The 19,160-nt window shown below is 36.5% G+C and overlaps 1 protein-coding gene across 1 annotated transcript; it reads right to left on the bottom strand.

Moving 5' to 3' along the window:
* Positions 1–225: 225 nt before the first annotated feature.
* LOC123533471 (alpha-(1,3)-fucosyltransferase C-like) lies at positions 226–1,369 on the bottom strand. Its single transcript, XM_045315115.2, has one exon. It carries the CDS (start codon positions 1,243–1,245, stop codon positions 226–228), a length of 1,020 nt encoding a protein of 339 aa, XP_045171050.2. The 5' UTR covers positions 1,246–1,369.
* Positions 1,370–19,160: the final 17,791 nt, after the last annotated feature.

The following is a 19,160-nucleotide window of genomic DNA, read 5'->3' as shown; positions in this document are numbered from 1 at the left end:
GGTGTACACTATTGATGTCTGTGGTATATTATACCAGGTGTACACTATTGATGTCTGTGGTATATTATACCTGGTGTACACTATTGGTGTCTGTGGTATATTATACCTGGTGTACACTATTGATGTCTTTGGTTTAAGTTTGAGTAATAATCCTGTTGAATTCAGTGTTTCTGTCCTACAGATCCATAATTCTGAATTTACAAGTTGATGATAGACACCCATTCTTTACCATTTATTTAGTTTAAATGTCATTTTGACTGTCTGTCTTATAGCTAATCTTTTGTATGCAAATGTTACACATTGACAGAAAAATAGTATCAGCAACAATATTACAAGAAACACAACCCAGAACATTCTTTGACTATACCCACTGGATGACATTGCCTGTTTGTACAATGTAATGTACCCTGATGTATCATTAAGCTGCCACCATTGGTCTATTTTAGAATAAGACTTCCGATGGGTGTTTAAATTGTGCAACCAGTCACAAAGCATACAGTAAGCTTTCTGTTGCATCACGTCATGCCCTACAGTAACATAACGCCTTTTCCGTCGCAGATATTTCACATACACATCACGGTTTGATCCGACGTAATTCAAATAATTTGCTAAAAGTTTGGGTGAGCTAAAATTGGCAGCATTAATTATTGTACCATCTGGGACTATTTTATTGTAGTCTGCCATACCGTAAACAACAGGTATGATGTCTCTAGGGAACCAGTCAAATAACTTCTCTGTTACATAATCTGTGTGAAATGTATTCTCGAATGAAAGAACAAATTTATACGTCTTGACAATGTCTTCTATACATCCAGAGTGTCGAGATGTTTTTGGACACAAGTTTTCCCCACAATGTCCTAGGATATCAACATTTATGTGGTTCTTCAATTTTTCTATATATTTTTCTCTTTTTGATTTTGTTGAGCAGTGACTCACTAGCCAAACAGCATCTCTTTTTTTTCTGCTATAGATGGCATCATAACTTTTCTTGTTGTTTTCTTGTTCTAGCAAAAGCTTAGCATTGTCACTCACATCACGTTTATGAAGAACTTGCCCATATAACATTGGTATATCAGAATCTTTCCTGTAAGTCATTGTCCAGTTAAATATGTCACGAAACTTGACTATGTTTATGTAATATTCTGGAGAGTGAAATATGTCTGGAACAACCTTTGAGAACCAGTCCAGCTCTACCTCTTTCATGTTTTTGTGCGGTTCTGATGGGGACATCATGCTGTCATACATGCCAAGATTCAACCATGCTTCCCGTGCAGCAAAAACAAATACCTGAAAATATTATTTATTGATAAAAATTCGGCTTTCAGCAAGACCCTTAAAGTTATTTAACTAGGACGCTCTAACAAGTTTGCCTGTGGAAGTAAACTTAGAACTGCTATACAGTGGACAATGCTCACTTGTTCTTGTTGTAAACATGAACATTGTGCTCAACATTGTATACATGGATCCAGCCAATATTCTCAGAGGGGGTCCGACCCAACCCTAACTATAACAAACACATGTCTTTATACACTATAATTTGATGTTGTTTTTAGTTCATCTGATTTTTTGAAGAAAAAAAAGATGAGTTATTGTTGTCAATTGATTGGCGTTGGCATTGCCTGGTTGAGTTCTATGTTTAGGTCAGTTTTTCTCCTAAACAATCAAAGGTATTGCTTTGAAACTTGCAACAGTTGTTCACCATCAATAGGTGACCCTGTTCAGCAAGAAACATAACTCCGTCCTGCTTTTTGCAAGAATTATGGCCCCTTTTGCACTAGGAAAAGATCAGATTTCTTGGTTAAGTTTTGTGTTAAGGTTCTATGTTTAGGTCAGTTTTTAGCTCGACTATTCGAAGAATAGGGGAGCTATCCTACTCGCCCCGGCGTCGGCATGAGCGTGAGCGTCACACAAATGTTAAAGATTGCATACCACCCCAAATATTTTCAAAGTCCATTGAGATATTGCTTTCATATTTTGCATACTTGTTAACCATCATGACCCCAGTCTGTAAAGGAGAGGCAACTCTATCAAGCATTTTGACTGAGTTATGGCCCCTTTTCGACTTGGAATAAATGTTAAAGTTTGTGTACCACCCCAAATATTTTCAAAGTCCATTGAGATTTTGCTTTCATATTTTGCATACTTGTTTACCATCATGACCCCAGTCTGTAAAAAGGAGGAGGCAACTCTATCAAGCATTTTTACTGAATTATGGCCCCTTCGACTTAGAATAAATGTTAAAGTTTGCGTACCACACCAAATATTTTCAAAGTCCATTGAGATTTTGCTTTTATATTTTGCATACTTGTTTATCATCATAACCCCAGTCTGTAAAAAGGAGGAGGCAACTCTATCAAGCATTTTGACTGATATATGGCCCCTTTTCGACTTAGAATATGCTTATTGTAATGTTTTTTTTATTTGTAAAAGTTTTACTCATTGCTTATATTATACTATCAAGCACTGAGAATAGTCGAGCGCGCTGTCCACTGACAGCTCTTGTTCTCCTAAACAATCAAAGCTACTGCTTTAAAACTTACAATACTTGTTCACTATCATAAGCTGACACTGTACAGCAAGAAACATAACTCCATCCTGCTTTTTGCAAGAATTATTGCCCCTTTTGGACTTAGAAAATCAGATTTCTTGGTAAAGTTTTGTGTTTAGGTCAGCTTTTCTCCTAAACTATCAAAGCTTTTGCTTTGAAACAGTCAAACTTGCAACACTTGATCACAATCATAAGCTGACTCTGTACAGCAAGAAACATAACTCCATCCTGCTTTTTGCAAGAATTATGGCCCCTTTCTGACTTAGAAAATATCAGATTAATGGGTTAAGTTTTATGTTTAGGTAAAATTTTCTCCTAAACTATCAAAGCTATTTCTTTGAAACTTGCAACAGTTGTTCACTATCATAGGCTGACTCTGCACAGCAAGAAACATAACTCCATCCTACTTTTTGCAAGAATTATGGCCCCTTTCTGACTTAGAAAATATCAGATTAATGGGTTAAGTTTTATGTTTAGGTAAACTTTTCTCCTAAACTATCAAAGCTATTTCTTTGAAACTTGCAATAGTTGTTCACTATCATAGGCTGACTCTGCACAGCAAGAAACATAACTCCATCCCGCTTTTTGCAAGAATTATGACCCTTTTTGGACTTAGAAAATCATGGGTAGGACAATATATCTATTATACAGAGACAAAAAAAATCAGATGAGCGTCTGCACCCGCAAGGCAGTGCTGTTGTTTGTGGATGGTAGCCATTTACAAGTACAGGGTTGTCAATAAGTTTTTGTTGAACAGGCTGAAATAGAAAAGTAGCCGACCAGCTAGGGGGCAGTTGGGAGAGCCTGTCGTACAAATTATCACCATAAAGTAGATATGTTTGACATTTGAAAAAATTCTAAAAAGAATAAAGATGATGGATGGTAAGGTCAAGGCCCCCATCCCCTTTCTGCAAAAAAGTTTTTTTGTTAGTGAACTACTTTTACACTTTTTAAAGGGATTTCACCATAAAAGAAGATATGTGTAACCACTTTTTGCTGAAATAGACACAGAAGAGGGTGAGGGATGGGGCTGTGACAGAGGCCCCAATCTAGACTCTGTTTTTGGAGCAAACTTCTTATACACTGTTAAAGGGATTCCAGTGAAACATTACTCACCTGCCCGCCCCTTCCCGTTCTGAGAAAAGGTCTGTGAGTGAACTTCTTTAACTATTTTAAAGGGATACAAATAAAACTTCATGAACATTACCACCATGAAGTGTAGCAATGCTTATGTTTGTATTTAAGGTAATTTCATGAAACCTTGCTAGAGTCTTTATCATAATGTTACCTTGCACACTTTGTATTCTTCTTGAGAATCTAAGCGCTTATTACAGACTTATGGCCTTTGAAATAGCCAAAATAGTGGATTTTTTGTTTGTGATGCTCAAAGCTCAGAAAGTATATGGCCTAGAATAATTAATCCTTTTCTTAAAATGTTTGTTTAGGGTATACCCCATTAAGACTGCAAACATTTGAATTATTTCCCCTTATTTGTGACAAATGTACCATTGGGGTGGAGGGGGCACACCCTGTATCCTATCGACACATTCTAGTTTTTTTCCAGGATGCATGAAGATGGAGAGCTTGCAGCAAAGCACCACTAACCCCTCAAGTTTGTCGTTTTAACTACTTCTTCAGTTTTAAATTGATTAGAATGATAGCTGTACATAATTTATTATCAACATTAAGTTTATGTATGTGTGCATATTTTTAACCCCCCACCACAAGTGGTGGGAGGTTATAGGAATGGTGTCCGTCTGTCCTTCAATCTTCTGTCTGTCCGTAACATTCCGTGTCCGCTCTGTATCTCCTAAACCTCTTGAAGGATAATCATAGAACTTTGGTCAAATGATCACTTTATCAAGACGATGTGCACCACTCAGGAGTCAGCCATGTCAGCTCAAAGTCAAGGTCACAACTCTAGGTCAATGGTTTGAGCCTTCAATTTTGTTTTCTCTCTATATCTCCTTAACCCCTTGAAAGATTTTCATGAAACTTGGGTCAAATGATCACCTCAACAAGACAATGTGTAAATCTTATGAGTCAGCCATGTCAGCTCAAGGTCAAGTTTGAAGTTTTGAGCCTTCCAGTTTGTGTCTGCTTGGTATTTCCTAAACCCCTTGAAGAATTTTCATGAAACATGGGTCAAATGATCACTTCACCAAGATGATGTACAGAACACATGAGTGAGCCATGTTGGCTCAAGGTCAAGGTCAGAACTCAAGGTCAAGGTTTGAGCCTTTCATTTTATGTCTGCTCTGTAACTCCTAAACCACATGGAGGATTTTAATACGACTTGGCTGTAATATTCCCCTTATCAAGACAATGTGCAGTATTCAAATTCCACCATGCCAGCTTAAGGTCAAGGACACACCTCGAATGTTTAATGGTTCCACTAAATACCATCAATTCTTTCACTATCCATAACAGCGGAGGGGGATACAGCTGTCTTTCAGACTGCCTTGTCTCTGGGATGGGTTTTAATACGACTTGGCTGTAATATTCCCCTTATCAAGACAATGTGCAGTATTCATTTTCCACCATGCCAGCTTAAGGTCAAGGTCACAACTCGAATGTTTAATGGTTTCGCTAAATACCATCAATTCTTTCACTATCCATAACAGTGGAGGGGGATATAGCTGTCTTTCAGACTGCTTTGTCTCTGGGATGGGTTTGATTGAGATTTGGGAACCCCCCCCCCCCCCCGAAAGGACCAGGTATTTTGGGTAACCAGGGAGACTTTTGAGATTTTTTGGTAACTACCCATCCCATACCACAGTACCAAAAAAAATGTCTTCTTTCCTTTGTCAGAGTGATAATCTAGGGTACTACTCACATTTAGTGATAGCTCTAGTTGTTATATTGATATGTGGCCACCTTTTAAAGACTGGTAATGAAAATATAATGAGTATTGGGTAAAACTTAATTAACTGATAGAAAATATGGTATATGTGCGTTGGCTTTTTAGAAGTTATAAAAGTGGCTATCTCATTTATTGGAAAATCCGTTGTCCACGGTAGGGAGTGATATAGGTGAACCTATGCTTTAGGGCACCAACAACTTGAAGGGAACTCGGACCACAACAAAACTATATAATAATATCTCTACCCTTACTCTTTTTAGCTCATCTGATTTTTTGAAAAAATGATGAGTTATTGTCATCACTTGATCGGCGTCTGCGTTGCCTGGTAAAGATATGTTTAGGGCAGCCTTTTTCCTAAACTATCAAAGTTATTGCTTTAAAACTTGCAACACTTGTTCACCATTAACAGCTGACTCAACAACCTATACTAACTGAAATGTATCAAAGTCTTCACCATTTCGCTAGCATATCTCCGCTTACGTAATAAGATTCAAGATACAAGATTTCTTGGCTTCTCATCAATTCCACCCTTTTGCAATATATCCTTTGTTCTTAGCTCACCTGAGCACAAAGAGCCCAAGATGAGCTATTTGAATCACTCTGTATCTGACAGAAATTTTCATCCATCATCATCTATAATTTAACTAGTCACAATTTTGATCCAGTTGTAATATGTTTGTCTCAATAGTCTCGGGTCAAATCATAGAAAAACAAGGAGCTGCGTTCAATAAACGCTTGATGCCACCGGTAGCATCCTTGTCGATACAAAGCAACCTAAGTGCAAAACGAGGTCAAGTTCAAGGTCAAGTCAAGGTCAAACTGAGGTCAGGTGATGTCTGAAGATGAGGAATGGTCACAGGTTGCATCTGCATTAGTATCAAGTCATTCTAGTTAGGGGTATTGATGCTAGAGGAAACGGTCCCATTTGGTTAACCTCGTACGGACGGACGAACGAACGGTCAGGACAATCACTATATGCCTGTCGCATCAGTAGATGCCGGGGGCATAAAGATGTTAAAAAGGCAAGGTTGTTCTCATGTTAGGCCTAATTTAGTCTGTTAGGATTTCTTAAATCATTTAAAGATATGACAAAATTTTCAAAGTCAGCTTAGTTTATACTGATTTGCTTTAGCTCGATTGTGATGAAAGCTTCAAGCTTATTGGAACCACTATCGAGTCCGATTCCTGGAAAAAGCAGTACTGGTGTCACATGAGAAGTCGTACTCGTGACCCCAGTGACGCTCGAACCCAGGATCCCTGGATTGAGCGACCGACACATTATTCACTAGGCCACCGCTCCCCCAAAAGTCGGCTTAAAAATCAGAAAGTTATGATATTTAAATATTTGGTCAAAATGATGGCCATTTTATTTCTATGGTAACAAAAAACAAAACGGCGGATTGGTTTAATTTCTAAATACGTACTTGAACTGTATTTACTTATTTCTATAAAATAATTTCTCTACTTTTTTCAGCTATAATAAAAGAAATGACCATGTTTTACAGTTACACTCAAGAAACATACGAAATTATTCTATTTAAAAGGTTGTTTGCTAAATGAAGAATCCTGTGTGCAAATGACGTCATAAACACACTAAAATGATGAAATTATTCTATTCAAATGGTTATTTGCTAAACGAAGAATTCAGCAGGTGGTGGCAGTAAAATGTCTCCCGGTACTTGGATCCAGTTTTGTTGGAATCATGGAGTGCATTAAATTTTACTATAATAATAGAATACCGCTTTCTAAAAGTAAGTTTGAAACTGTCTCATCTAGGAAAAATACAGGTGAAATCGTACAGAAAAACTTGTTTACACTTTAGGGGGTCATATATAGTTTCTAGTTGATCCACTGAGTCTTTGTTTTCGACTAAGTTGAAATGGCCTTTTCGGTACAAAAATTAGGTCCCCAGGTTAAATTATAGAATAACCTTAATGGTCGGCAGAAATGTATACCACCATACAAATAAAAAAGTCTTGATACCACAACCCAGGTAATATTTCTGCCTTGTAAACAATCTACAATCCATAATTTGTATTTTTTAATATCATTTTTACAAGAAATGTGATCAGATATTTGTCTTTATGAAACTATGTTTTTGAAACTGGTTCATTTTGGAGCCTAATACTTGGTCACCAGGTAAAATACTAGAACATAAACTAGTCTTTCTGTATATGGAACCTGGTCAGAATGTTTATCGTCATCACATCAAAATAAAGAAGAATTACAAAAGTTTATTCAACATTTCTAATGCCCATATCTGCTAGATTTAGTGATATATTTTAAATAGATAAAATTTTGAATTTTAACTGCGGTTGTTATAACAAGTATCAAACTAAAAAGCAACATTACAAAATACTTTCAACGGATTTATTCTGAAGTAATATCAAAGGTGTATGATTTAGAAAACGTAAGAAAGGTACATTGACAAACTTTTTTTTCAGATTTTTTTTTGAGAAACTTAATTTTTTTTTTTGCAGATTTTTTTCTTACGACACAAACAAAAACTTTATAAGTAAAATACCTGATCATTATCCCGACGGAGCGGTGGGGATAATCCTCCAAGATGATTCGCTTGAAACACAACGGCGTCGGCATCTAAAGGCCGTTGTTGTTCTATATTGACACTAGCATTAAATTGGAAATAATGGAGTAATTTACAATTTTTATATTCACATTGGTCAAAATTCACTACTCCTGCCCTTTGCCGCAGTCCATTGTTATTATGAACCGCATCGTACCACTGTATTGTCTTTTTAGTGTCCCATGCTGAACGTTTCTTGTGGAGTTTTGTTTTAAAGTTACTCTCCAGTTTGGACATCTCATTTTTAAAGTCACTCAAATTCACGTTTACTATTTCTTCTCTGAATGTGCTGTACATCAGTACCATTATAATTATAAACAGGCACAGAAATACAACATATCGTTTTGTGCTTATCATTTCGTTTTGTGAAGTACACGTTTTCACTTTTCAACTTTGGTTGAATACAGCCGGCAGCAAAAAGCAAATTAATACACAGTTTTTAATTAAAATGTCATCTCATATTTGAAAGATTGTTATCTTCTTTACAATTACAAACGTTCATATAATCGTGAAACATCGGGTATTTCCGTATTCTCCGGTTAATGCATAAAGGCCGAGGTGATCTGATTGATGTTCGTAGGGGCCTCCGTGGCCGAGTGGTTAATGTCGCTGACTTCAAATCACTTGCCCCTCATCGATGTGGGTTCGAGCCTCACTCGAGGCGTTGAATTCTTCATGTGAGGAAGCCATCCAGCCGGCTTACGGAAGGTCGGTGGTTCTACCCAGGTGCCCGCTCGTGATGAAATAATGCACGGAGGGGCACCTGGGGTCTTCCTCCACCATTAAAGATGGAAGTCATCATATGACCTATCATGTGTCAGTGCGACGTTAAATCCAAAAAAAAAAAAAAAAAAAAAAAAAAAGATTGATGTTCGTGACAGCGGACAGAGACATGTTACTTGCATAGTAATACTGTTTACGCGTCTGATTTTTAGAAACTACTACACTTGATCGTCGGCGTTAGCGTTGTTTAAAGACCCGCCACAACCTAGCGACTTACGGTTTAATCCCATGTGAATTTCGTGAAAATCATTTCGAAATCATTACTGCTACAATACATCTCCCCTATACTACAAAGTAATAGGTGGACAATTAAGGCCCTCCTTGAATAAATGTGTTTTCAAAACTTCATCTGCAAACGTATTTAGTCATTCTCTTTTCAGTAAAATTTTATAAACATGGATAAATAACTAAATTACACTATAGAAACAAAGTGTGGTCAAAGCTCAATTTAAAACATCAAGTACTGTGCATTCTGCTACATATTAAAATGTAATGGAATCTTTGTCATTTATAAACACACAGTGGTCTAACAGTTTTTTTTGGCGCGTCTTTAAGTTTTTGTTGAGTTCCACCTATGAGGACTTGTTTATCATCATTAGGCGAGTAAGTTGGCCAAAGCTCGTAACTTGTAGGCCGTTTTTAAATTAGAAAAAAATTTTGGTGGTATTTTACATTTTTAGCATCACTTTTAAATTACTTGAATACTATAAGAGCAATGGCTTTAAAACTGTTGTTAGGTGAGTAATAGGTCAAGTTTTCTTGCATAGTGTACTTTTTGTACATTTGTTTTGTAATCAGAAGGTGTTTAAGAAAGCCATGAAATGTAACTCTTCTTGCATACCGTTATCACCGGGAAGGATGGCCCAAACCTGCATATTCCGTGCAGTATCGGCGTAATTCCGGCAATTTCCGGGATAATACAGGATATCCACCACCTTGATATTCCTTACTAATCCGGGGTCACTGGCAATCACTTTATACACGGTAGAGCTGCGGCGAACTCCGGCCCCAATACGGCACGGCGCAGGCAAAGCACGGTATGACTCCGTCTTGTACCGGTAGCAGTAGTGAAAGTTACGGTAAGTCCAGGTTTATTCACCGATTAACTCCCGGTTATAGCAGGAAAATGCATGCAAACAAACTGTTTAGTCCGGTAGAAACCCGTTTCACAACAACCTATCCGGGTTTAACCAGGTGTGTGCCGGCTAATTCCGGCAACACGACGTTGACAGGTGAGGTCACGGATCTACGACGGAAACAGACGGTGAAGTTGCAGTGTCATAATGTATAATAGAGAGTTTGAGATTTCAACCTTCGCCTTCCCCTTCAACATCTCCTGTGAAGTTAACGTATGAAGTTGAAGTTCGAATAAAATTCCTTGAGATTTCAAACTTTTGAATGAACCTTACTTCTTTTAATCCGCCCATTCAATTTATTTGTAATTATGATCGTTTTTCTCGTGCATTTTGATATCAATTGTCCGAAAGTGCAGGACTTTTACAAGCGGTTTTAGAAATGAAAATTAAATAAAAACATTTCAATTAACATAATCATCGCATGGATATTAGTGCGATCACAAAAAAAAATATATATATAAAATGATGTCAGTATACAATGCACGATTGTAAATCATGCATGAGAGGAAATAAAAATGATAATCATATCAACGTATTCTATTGTTGATGGTGTTCTTGAAAGATATAACAGATAATATTTTTTAAACAAAAACATGAGACATCAAATACAACAAATACATTTCTCGATATACTTTGAAGTTAAGTTAAATATATGAGATAAAGCAAACACAAAAGGCTGTTGACTAGTATTTCATAGTTTTTCTTTAATTTTTTTTTACTTTGAATTGGTACTTTGTACATCGAATTCCTTAAAAGACGCGTTTTACTTGTAGACTTTTCCTGTTGAAAATCTAACCTTTTAAAAGATATGTTGATAACACGAGCCAATATACACAATTTATGGATACATTTAACAAGCGATTTGAAACAAATGTAAAATACTTTCATGATATCATACGTTTCGGCATCATGACACCCAGTTTGACTCTGTATAAGGCCAAACTCTCAGACAGCACAATATAATCGTGCCAAGTCACAATGTGTCTAGCGAAACAGTCAAGAACTGTTAGGTGGAGACGAAAATTGTCGCACAAAATAACATGTGGGCATATACACGTATTTGTTTGAATATACTATTTCATAAGTAAGGCATGTGCAGATCAAGGAATTTTGGTTAGAGGGACACCAACTTTAAAGAGGGGGGTCACCCATTCAGGGGGGTGGGGGTAGTCACATCGAGTTTCAAGACCGATTTTCTTTGAAAAATCTAAGAATCAAAGGGGGAATGACCCACAATGCCCCTCTGCCATGCTCTGGGTCCTTGCATGTAAAGAATGGAGTTATCCCATACGGCTAACAGGAAACCTCTCGCATCATGTTATATAGATCTGAAGTTGTCTGATACTTCAGAAAAAAAAATCCGTTTTACTAGTACCATTTTATGTTTATACTAAAACGCAATTGTCTTATTAAGTGTCCGGCAGAAACGGATTGATTCTATTTGGAAGTTAAAATAAAATGTTCCACCAAATGATAATCGCGCGTTATCATTCATTTTTCAAGTAAAAGGACTGTCATGCCATGTGCCTCTATCCAGATTTCAGACTTTGATGCCGAGTATGTGGACAGAGTAGATGTACAAACACTGAAGTTTTGACTTTCGTGATATCACATCTTCGGACGTTCAAAACTTCTTCTTACGACAAAAAGGCCCATCTGGTATAATCAATACCGCCTGAGGACACAAATATGCCGTAATCTCAAAGTTTCTCAAAATCAGCTGATAACTTCATACTTCCAGATTCAATTCAATTTATTTAGTTAAAATCATTACCCAAACAAAACTTCAATATTCTTATACTTATTGATAGTGTTTCGCATCAAATTTAGTCCAGTTATACATATGGATAATCGAATAACTTAATAAGCAGAAATCCTGAAACTAAGCTTTTTATTTCACATAGTAATAAAGCGAAGTCTTAGGCTGACTTGAAATTACATGGAAAACTTTAGTAGCAACGTCTGATATAAATAAAATACACGCATATCGGTGACGTTTTACCCCAAATATATATGAGAGACGTTGAAGGGGAAGGCGAAGATTGAAATCTCAAACTGTCTATTATCACATATTTGACGTCGCTGGAGTGTAATAAAGCCATTAATTAAAAATGATAATACACTATAGTGTAATAAAGCTTTGACGTCGACATCGTTTATACTATTGGAGACGTTGGTCAAATTGACTTGTTTATATAGTAAAAGAAAGTATTTTTGATGTTTCGGTAGGAAAGGCTGACATGTGATAAAAAGAATATTACATTTGTGATTTTCCACATTGAATTTATTAAACTCGTTGAATAAAATTGATAAAATGCGAGGCTCAAGGCACTAATGTAATATCCTCTATATATGTTGATATAGTATATAAAAACGACTGTGAAAATCTTAGTTTGGGAAGGGAGGTTTTTGCCTTCCAGCAGTCTTCGTCCGTTGGGCTGTGTTTGCCTCTCAGTAGTCTAGAGTCGTTTTCTACTGGCTTGGCTTCCCACTGATGGTAATTTTCTGGCAGGTTTCTTCGTCTTCGGCATGATGATTCGCTTCAAGCTACAAGATAACTGATGAGGATCGACATACGTCCTGTTTTATATGCTACCGAGTAAGCACCGAGATGCAACTTACATTTTTGCAAAACATGTCACGGTTCATCCAGGTATACCGGCTAATGTTTACCGAGAGGAACCGGGGCCGTCACCGAGAATGTGAGATCGTTGGCACGCGCAGACGATGTTCTTGTTTTAACATCTGATGTATTAAAATGTAGCCTGAAGCATGAAGAATTTCTTTCAGTTTCTGTTAAGTCTGAAATTTATATATTTATCACGACTGCTCACATACGCGTATGAAATATAATTTTATACTTAAACGATTATAGGCAGGTGGTCGTTCTTTAATTTCTAGATAATTCATAGGTATGGTTAGAAAGTTACTGTGATTATCAAAGTTTTCTTCTTTGCTTAATAGACTGGTTTCCAGACATGGCCAATACAGTTAAATCATTTATTTTCGTCATGGATTTCAATTAAATTTGAAATTGTCACGGTATAGGACTCGAATGATAGAACGGGTTGGTCGGAGTGCTCAAATCTCCATACACACGCAATTAATGATTTATCAGTAATTGATATTTCAACACGTTGATACATTTTGGATTGTTGTACATCATTACCAGAGCAGGGCCGTCGCCGGCTTCGGAAAAGTGGTCCGGCCTTCGGTGTCCCGTGAGTGCTGAAGGCAGGAGAGGGGGAAGACCACGAGAGAGAGATTTCCCCTTCTTCCCTACCCCCACCCCCCTCTCTCTCTCTCTCTCACTCTCTAAGGGGGGTTCGGGGGTACTCCCGCTAGAAAAATTTAAAATTTGGGATGCCAGTAAGTGCGTTTTCCTTGCATCTCGAAAGCAGTTTCTGTTAAAATTTTCAGTCATATCTTAAAACAATAACCAAATGGTGTCCCGCGGGTGCCGAAGGCAGGAGAGGTGGGAAGAGTACGAGAGGTGGATCCCCACCCCCGTCCACACTTCTACCCTGTCTTTCTTATATGAGGGATTCGGGGTTTCATCCCCGAGAAATTTTAAGATTTGGGATACCAGTAGGTGCGTTTTCTTGCATCTCGAAAGCAGTTTCTGTAGAGATTTTCAGTCGATTTCATGATATTTTTCAAGGATAACTTTCCAACATTAGCAGATTGCTTTAAATGTCGATGTGTTTATTAAAGGTGATATGTAAGTTAGCATTATTTAAGGTAAATAATCATGACTGAAAGTAATAACAAAATAATCTGAAGAAATAAGCTTTCGGTAAGTTTTGTTATAAACAAAATTGTTTCCCATTTTTTTTAAAGATACTGCATGTTTTTTATTATTTAAACAATTATTGTAGATTATAAAAGAAATCGTCTTTTAAATCATATCAGATTTAAGATCCATCAGATAAGCGTTTAGTTATGATTAATCCAGTCAAGCAGGGTTGATAAGTTTGACACGAAAAATGCCAAGTTGTTTTCATACCTGAGGGCAATATCATGACGGATACCGCTCTTGGCTGATAATTGCATAAACAAGGCAATATTTCGACACTTTTAATCAAAGCAAAAGATGAAATTCAATGCAAAAAACTGGTCCGGATGATTACAGCCGAAGTCATGTTCGACCAAAAATGTGGCCCGGCAATGGCCGCGCCGGCCGGACCGTCCGCGACGGCCTTGCAGAGGGCCACTTTTGTGACCCAAGCAGTATTCTAATATTGCAAGAGGACCAGAGAAACCTGCTTATTTTAGGTTTGATTTACCATTTTATTGCTCAAAAGTAGGTTTGACGAAATTTTTTAAAATACATGTAGTTGTTACTTTGTATTTTTATTGACGTCACATACGCCTAGCCGCCGCAACGTCGTCAGCATGATATTTTGTACCGTAAATTGTTAATTTTGTTAATAACTGAATATCATATTTTTTTTATAAATATCTTTTATATTTAATAAGGTTTTAAATATTAATACAGTATCATGATTTTAGTTCATTTAATGTAACTCGTTTACGAGTGGCCATATGCAACATTATATTATTTTTTTCAGTTGTATTAAGGACGTAAATTGACCGGATAGGACGTTATCGATTTATTGGTATTTTAATCCCCATGAGCGCTACCTTAAACAATTTTCGACAATAATCGTCGAACCAATGAGCGATTGGCAAATTAACACGCCACCCCACGTTAACAATTGCTCGAAAAAAAAAAGATCATGATCAGGCTGGAAAAGACGCTCATTTGCAGTATTTGCAAAATGTACTTGTAAGTAAAGCTAATTTAATGCTAAGCTTCGGTAATCCGTAATGATCGGCAATTTTGCAGTAAACTGTGTCTCGCGACTTTGCGATAATCTCATTAATTTTCTCGTTTATATTTCGCGAGACAGTAGATATTTACGTCCAAGGTTGTTGTATATAGTTATATATATACAGTATTGTGAATGAGAATAAACTATAAACATAAAAGCATCCTAAATTGAATTGCTGACATATCCCAGGGTAAATGACTTGTCATTAGCACCTTGTTGTCAAGCTTCGTTGTTTTTTTAGCCCACCAGAACACGAAGTGCTCAAGGTCACGCCATGTACCCGGATAATCTTAACTCTGTTCAGCAACCCTAACTCAGTGCCAACATGGCTGACAGAAAGACGATGTACGTAGTTAATTTCCATGTCTTTTTTCATGTTTTTATGTGAGTATGCAATGTTAGCGTAAAAATTTTGATAGTCATAATATCCTGTATTGATAACATGTTTTGTGTACTAAATATTTCAATCGAAATGTCACATTATGTGGCTGGAATTCATTAAAATGTACTCAAAAAAAGTCTTCAGATGAACATGTTTTATGTTTCTAACTGTTTTAAAGTACCAGAAATTGCAGTAAGACCTTACTTATTAAATGTATTAGTTCCATAAATATCTCTTTGACAATGTTTAACAGTATCAAAGTTTGAAATTGATTTTTATAGCTTAAAAATTGTATTGATTATGAGGTGGGTTTAAATTTGCGGATAATTCCTAACTGGATTAGGAAACAGTGCTGGATAAATACGAACTTAGAATGGATAAACACCTAACCAAACGGAAACGGCTGTTCGTCTGTGCTTTTTATGGACTGTTGATGCTCGAAGTTCTTTGATCTACCCACCCCTGCAGGGATGTGGGATTCCTATGTCCAACTTATCCGACTCGTGATTTTTTTGCCGGCGGACAAGTGCATTTTTCATTCTGTGTGTCCGCGGACAAGCATACTTTTTCAGGTATAAAATGAGAAAACATAAAATATCATTTAGATTGTGTGTTGCTTCAAGTGTATGGAAGTGATACAGATAATGGGTTCTTTGACTAGGTCTCGCGCACACTGTAACTCGGTGACTATGATAAGATATCAGAGAAGATTTAGATACAAGAAGATTTATCTAACGTCGGATAAGTATAAATATATAACACTAGCTAAAAGCTATTTTCCGGCAAACACATGTAAATAAGCTCAACATAAGTAAATCAGCTGTAATAAAATGCAAATATGTTAAAGCACATTAAAGCAAATAAAGCACCTGGCGCTAAGTAGATAAGAAACAAATCACAAATTATCACATACATGTTACAGCGCATTAAAACAAAATAGCACTTAGGTACTAGCAAATAAAAGGGAAAAGTAATTTACCACATACAGATTTAGCACATTTAAAGCAACATAAAAAAAGATTAGCTGACACTACACAAAAATAAGAAGAGCCACATTTTACAACATGCATTTAAAAAAAAAAACATAAAAGAAGAAATATACATGCTAAAGGGAACATAAGAACTACTTAAAGTAGCTGAAGAAAAATATTTGCATCATCAGCATATAGCATTCTGTAACTAAAATTAAAAAAGGAAAACAAGGGTTACACAAAGAGAACTAAAAGAACATTTAAAGACATCAGAAACGTAAACAACTTTAAAAAAGTATTATGACAAGTTTGTAAGTAGAATTCCAACTGCTGAGACAATAAGTCACTGTCAAAGGAAATATTTGAGTCAGTTGTCAGCCAAATTAAAATCAAAAGCACACAGAGATTGCAAGTATGACTAAAACAAGTCGGAACGTTTTAAGAGTCTTTCTCTGAATTCATCTGGCTTTGCACCATTGCGTGGGCAGGCAGTGTTTCGGGCATGACCTCAAAAGATCCCGAACACTACTTACGCGATTTCAGACTTTTATAAACGTTAAAAGGCAAATATTTCAACAGCTTATTTTTTACCACAGTTACTGTGATATGCTTTTCTTTTCATTGTCCTAAATAAAGAACTCGATCTCTAGTCTATTTGCGCTTTCATGAAGGTTTATTATTACAAATCAGAGCAAGTGAAATTTGACTTAAGTGGATTTTTAAGTTCCGTGGACAAGTGAAAAATGTAAGGATACCCACACCCCTGTCCCGTCAGTCCATGCATCACTCCCCACCCCACCACACCACACCACACACCACACACACTTTTCTTCCCTATTTACCTTCTGAAAAAAATATCATATTTAATGATTAATCATAAGTCTAATCCCATTTAAACAATTTCAAAAATATTCCAATAGCACCTCTATAAAAATCTCTTATACTATACGATATACAAGATTTGAAAAAAACACAATTCTTCTGTGGTGTGTGTGTGTGTGGGGGGGGGGGGGGGGGGGAGAGAGGGTCGGGGACTACAGAACTTCGAACATCGGTAGTATTAAATAATTTCTTACATAAATATAATAATTTTGACTTTCATACTGAGTTATTTTTTTCAGGTTTTATCCAAAATTTTCCAAACATTGTTATTTGCATAATATTAAAATTATGAAAAAATATTTGACTGTAGTGGGCATACATATAACATCTTGTAAAATTAATGACAAAGTTTGAAGACAATACCGCTTATAAAGTAATGTTTACAATAATCACACCATGTACATGTCAACTCATTCATTTCTATAGAATACTAGTCAGTAAGGTGTTTATCCGTCACGCAATTTCGTGTAAGTTAGGTTTTTATCCAGTCCTCGTGTAAACTGAGTTCGGTTTTTATCAACTCAAAGTTAGGTTTTTATCCCTTTTCTCGCTGTCAGTACATTTGAACATGTATTGTGTCAACATGTAGTGGGTTAACAACATAGTGTAAACGGGCCTATAAAGCAGCATATCTTTGCTTTCAAACAACAAAATAGTCGAGGCATCAAAAGCATAGAAGTATTTTTAAAGATTTTTTGTAAAAGTTTTCATTGAAAAAGTTGCCTTGTTCGTCGTTTTTCCACCTGAAAACACAAGGGTTGATATATTTAACATGATGCATTTTGAAATAAACATACACTTGATCAATGGAGATAGATATAACAACAGAAACATTCCTTTATACATCGTAATTACACAGAAAACAAAGTTGTATCGGCTTTACATGCGCCATGTTGGCACTGAGTTAGGGTCGCTGAACAGAGTTAAGATTATCCGGGTACATGGCGTGAAGGTGAGCTAGTCAAAATAATTCGACGTTCAGATTGTTTTAAAGTTGTGACGGGCAATCTTAACGTGATGGTATATTGCACATATGAAAAAATTATCTTAATATTTCCTAGGATCGCGTCAAATTAGTTGGACTAAAAGTGAGCTATTGTGACCATTCATTGGCGTCCGTCGTCGTGCGGTGTGCGTCGTCCGTCAACATGTGCTTTGTCAACACTCTAGAGGTCACATTTGTGACCCAATATTTATGAAACTTGGTCAGAATGTTTGTCTTAATAATCTCTAGGTCAAGTTTGAAACTGGGTCATGTAGGGTTAAAAACTAGGTCACTAGGTCAGTTTAAAGGAAAATCTTGTTAACACTCTAGAGTCCACAGTTTAAGTTTGAAACTCATGAGATTTGATCAGAATGTTTGCCTTGATGGCCTTTAGGATAAATTAAAATCTGGGTCATGTTGAGTCAAAAACTAGGTCACCCGGTCATATCAAAGGAAAAGCTTGTTAGCGCTCTAGATGCCATATTTATGACCCTATCTTCTTGAAACTTGGTGATCTCTAGGTAAAGTTGAAACTGGGTCATGTGGGGTCAAAACTAGGTCACTAGGTCAGATCAAAGGAGAATCTTATTAACACTCTAGAAACCTCATTTTTTGTTTGAAACTCATGAAAATTGGCCAGAATGTTTGGCTTGATGACCTCTAGGTCAGTTTTGAATCTGGGTCATATGGGGTCAAAGGCTAAGTCATTCAATCAAATAAAAAGAAAAGCGTGTGAACACTCTAGAAATCACATGTATAACCCTACTTCATGAGACTTGATCTGAATGTTGTCTTGATGACCTTTAGGTCAAGTCCTCATCTTGATCATTTGAGGTCAAAAACTAGGTTACCTGATCAAATAAAAGAAAAATAATATTTACACACTAGAGGCCAGATTTATGACCCTATCTTCATGAAACTTGGTCAGAACATTTATCATAATAATCTCTAGGCTAAGTTTAAAACTGGATTATGTGCGGTCAAATATTAGGTCACAAGGCCAGTTCAAAAGAAAAGCTTGTTAACACAGTTTAATCATATTTTATTGCTTTCTTCAATACAAGTTTTCAAGACATGCATACAAAAGTCGAACTAAATTTAAGAATATTATAAATGCATGGATATACAGATTATATATAAAAGCAAACGGGTTTGGCCACCAGTTTTAACAACATTAGAGGGCTGGCCCTT

Source organism: Mercenaria mercenaria, chromosome 12 (assembly GCF_021730395.1).
Source record: "Mercenaria mercenaria strain notata chromosome 12, MADL_Memer_1, whole genome shotgun sequence".
NCBI lineage: Eukaryota > Metazoa > Mollusca > Bivalvia > Venerida > Veneridae > Mercenaria > Mercenaria mercenaria.
Note: the sequence above shows the minus strand (reverse complement) of the source record. Positions and strands in the feature narration are given on the sequence as shown.

Coding starts and splice junctions, on each gene's coding strand:
- LOC123533471 (XM_045315115.2), bottom strand. CDS start 1,245: ATGTATGACAGCATGATGTCCCCATCAGAACCGCACAAAAACATGAAA.